The sequence below is a fragment of the Octopus bimaculoides genome, chromosome 7 (genome assembly GCF_001194135.2).
Source record: "Octopus bimaculoides isolate UCB-OBI-ISO-001 chromosome 7, ASM119413v2, whole genome shotgun sequence".
Classification (NCBI taxonomy): Eukaryota; Metazoa; Mollusca; class Cephalopoda; order Octopoda; family Octopodidae; genus Octopus; species Octopus bimaculoides.
The window spans coordinates 11789612-11793662 of record NC_068987.1 but is presented as its reverse complement, the minus strand read 5'-3'; the positions used below and the strand labels follow the sequence as shown (position 1 = coordinate 11793662).

The window sequence follows — 4051 nt, the reverse complement described above, 5'->3', positions numbered from 1 at the left end:
ATATATATATATATATATATATATATATATATATATATATACATATATACGACAGGCTTTTTTCAGTTTCTGTCTATCAATCCACTCACAAGGCTTTGGTCGGCCCGAGGCTATAGTAGAAGACACTTGCCCAAAGTGCCACGCAGTGGGACTGAACCTGGAACCATGTGGTTGGTAAGCAAGCTACTTACCACACAACCACTCCTGCACCTATGTTGAAGATGAATGGAAGCATAACATCGCCATCACTAGTGATCACTCCAAACACCATGATGTTGACTGGATGTTTGATTTTTATCACTCTTGGTACATGTTTTGGGGACACAGTAAACCAATGTTTGTCCTGTGTGTTCACCATTTGATCCTGACAGAAATTTTTCTTGTCTGAGAAAAACCAAAACATGCTTGGTTGGGGAAGATACTTGAGTTTGTTCAAAAGCTTCATAGTACGGTCTTTCTTGTTGTCCATGATGGCTTGGTATCAAAATTGGCCCTTTCTCATCTTGTATAAGGAATACCGAACATCTTCATGCACTATTTGCATGATAAGAAACTCAGACAGTCCTCTGTCTCTGGCAATGGACCCGATTGGCTTGGAGGGATTGTTGTGAATCATGGCCTGGATCTCACCAACAAATTCAGGAGTTCTTCTCTTTTCCAAGCTGTCAGTTATTCATAATCACCATTAGCCTCATCCAACTCTTTCCAGATCCTCTGCACTGTCCTCAAATTGACACCCAAACACTCTGAAATGTTCATATTGGAGCTTCTGGCTCAAATGCCAAATAGTACAGCATGTTGTTTCCAAATTTCTGGCAGAGTGAATTGCATCACAGTGCTGCTTTTCTCACAGACGGTGCCCAACTATACAGTGTAGTTGACAAATTGAAAAACAAACAATGTGCATGTGCCAACAGTCTGATTTGGCATGGATGGTTTTCTACAGCTGGATGCCCTTCCTAACGCCAACCACTCTGAGAGTGTAATGGGTGCTTTTACGTGCCACTGACATGGGTGCCATTTGTGTGACACCAGTATCTTCCATGTCTCTGATTTCACTTGGCTTGATGGGTCTTCTCAAGCATGGCATATTGTCAACAGCCTCAATCATTTGTCTTTGCCTTTGGAAATTTTGATTTGCAATTCAACTTCAATGATTTTATAAACCCGACAATGTTTTGTAACTGTGGTTTTTATATTGAATGCCTATTTAATTAATTCCTTTAAGATAGTCATTATTTGTTTAATTTATTTTTGACTTTATTTTCATTCCTGATTTGTTTTTGTTTTGTTTTTTCGGGGTTTTTTTTCGGGTTTTTTTTTTTCACATTTACTGATTCCTTTTTATCATTTGCAGAACTAACAACCAGAAAACCTGATGTATCTGTTCCTCTTGCACAACGGAGTTGTAATTTTGAAGCTAATGACATATGCGGTTTCTCAGTTGAAAACTCGACAAACTTCCACTGGAGCCAACATTCTGGTAGCACAGATACCTTAGGGACCGGACCAACAAATGATCATACATTAGAGTCATCTTCAGGTAAGATGTTCTTTTGAGAAAACTGCAAACAACTGATTGTTCTGTGGAGTCATCTGCTTTCATTCATAACTTCTATCCATCTATCCATTTTCTTCATCCACCATTCTTGGGAGGTTCATGAGAGTAAAATCCTCAGAAGCAACCATAATCAGACTTTCCAGCTGGATTCCCAAGCATGATCTGGTTAGACTATAGATATTATCCAATTACCTTGTTTCTAACCTATCCTCAGGTCTCCTACCAGTTGTGGCTCAGCCTCACGGATTCCTCTTGTGGTTCTTTCCTGTGACATACTTCTAATCACATGTACCACTGTAATGGAGTTGTGAAGCAGTGGCTCTGCTACATTTTTATTTAACATACGATTGCAACAGCTTAACGCATAAGATACCTTCTTAAAACATCATAGAACATCAATTCAGAAACTTAATTCACCCGGCAAGATATTTTTTATTCATTTTTTTCCTATCATAATTTTAAATCCAGCTACAGTTGGATTTGACATTAAATGATGATGGTGATAGCAACAATGATGATGGTGGTGGTGATGATGATGATGATGACGACGACGATGATGACGACGACGGCGACAATGATGATGATGATGAGGAGGAGGAGGAGGGTTTAGTTTTTCTAAGTCATAATTTTGGAAAGTGAAATAGTGATTTTTTAAAACTATACAAAATACTAATTTTTTTGTTGGTGTTGTTTTTCTTTTTCCTTTCAGTCCCTCACAAAGCTTCTTCTTTGTATGAAAAATGTATACGTAACCTCCCCATTCTATTTACTGGCTGTTTTTCAACTCCTGCATACAAATCCCGTATCCTCATAACTATGGTAGGTAATGGGTTAACTAGTAACAACTGCAACAGCCAAGAAAGCTTCATTTGAGGTCACTTGATCCACTAGAAATAGCAATCGAGTTCACCCAAATCACACACAGCTCTCTTAATCTTAATTAAAAAGACATGTTTATCAGTGTAATCCACCTCATCATCATCATTATCATCTTTTTAACGTCTTCTTTTCCATGCATGATTGATTTGAAACAATGTAAATAAATAAGCATTACAGTCAACAGACTGATCCGAATGTTAAAGGGTTATTGTTTACTCACAAGCAGCTTTTTTTTCTTCTCTTTGAAAGGTCATTATATGTATGTGAGTGCAATGGATGGGAACTTAACAGCGAAATCATCTCTGATAAGTCCATTCTACAAAAACACTGACAGCGTTTGCCTACAGTTTTATTATCACATGTATGGAAATGGAATCGGTACTCTGAACATTTATACAAAGGTGAGTTATACACTTTTAAATTTTGCCAGTATACAACAAACATGCAAGTTCAAATGAAGTTGAAAGGAAAATGGTTGAGCGGTTGAGGTTAAGAAGCTTCCTTTGCAACTGTGTGGTTGCAGGTTCAATTCCATTGCTCTGCATTTTGGATGAGTGTCTTCTTCTATAGCCTCAGGCCAACAAATGCCCGGTGAATGAATCTAGTATATGGAAATTGTGTGAAGCATGTTGTATATATATTTCTTCATTGCCCATAGGGGGCTACACATAGCGGGGACAAACAAAGGGATTAAGTCGATTACATCAACCCCAGTATGTAACTGGTACTTATTTAATCGACCCCGAAAGGATGAAAGGCAAAGTCGACTGCAGCGGAATTTGAACTCAGAACATAATGGCAGACAAAATACCACAAAGCATTTTGCCTGGCGTGCTTACGATTCTACCAGCTCGTTGCCCTTTGTATGTATGTATATATATATATATATATCATCATCATCATCATCATCATCAGCGTTTAACGTCTGCTTTCCATGCTAGCATGGGTTGGATGATTTGACTGAAGACTGGTGAACCGGATGGCTGCACCAGGCTCCAAACTGATCTGGCAGAGTTTCTACAGCTGGATGCCCTTCCTAACACCAACCACTCCAAGAGTGTAGTGGATGCTTTTACACGCCACCGGCATGAGAGCCAGTCAGGCGGTACTGGCAACAGACACACTCAAAATGGTGTTTTCTACGTGCCACCTGCACAGAAGCCAGTCCAGTAGCACTGGCAACGACCTCGTTCGAATGTTTTCTAACGTGCCACCGACACAAGTGCCAGCAAGGCAATGCTGGTAACGATCATGCTCAAATGGTGCTATTTACATGTCACTGGCACGGAAGCCAGACAGCTGCTCTGGCAATGATCACACTCAGATGGTGGTGTTAGTGCTCCACTGGCACAGGTGCCAGTCATCGAATATGGTTGAATTACGATTTTGATTTCACTTGTCCCAACAGGTCTTCGCAAGTAGAGTTTAGTGTCCAATGAAGGAGAGGTTGGCATGGATGCCAGTTGTCGAATTTGGTTTGATTCGATATATATATATATATATATCAAAAAGGGATAAAACTCTTTTACAAGAATTTTATCAAGAAGCCAGTGTGTAAAAAAATTCATAAGGGAAATTTCTATTCCCAAGAATATAATTATTCGTTTATAT

General features: G+C 39.2%; 1 protein-coding gene across 1 annotated transcript in view; it reads left to right on the top strand.

Moving 5' to 3' along the window:
- LOC106882389 (MAM and LDL-receptor class A domain-containing protein 1) overlaps positions 1–4051 on the top strand; it is a 221633-nt gene that overhangs the window by 27766 nt on the left and 189816 nt on the right. Inside the window, exons 15-16 of the mRNA XM_014933051.2 lie at positions 1358–1543; positions 2690–2841. Of these exons, the coding sequence (XP_014788537.2) occupies positions 1358–1543; positions 2690–2841 (338 nt within the window). The remainder of the gene's footprint in view (positions 1–1357; positions 1544–2689; positions 2842–4051) is intronic.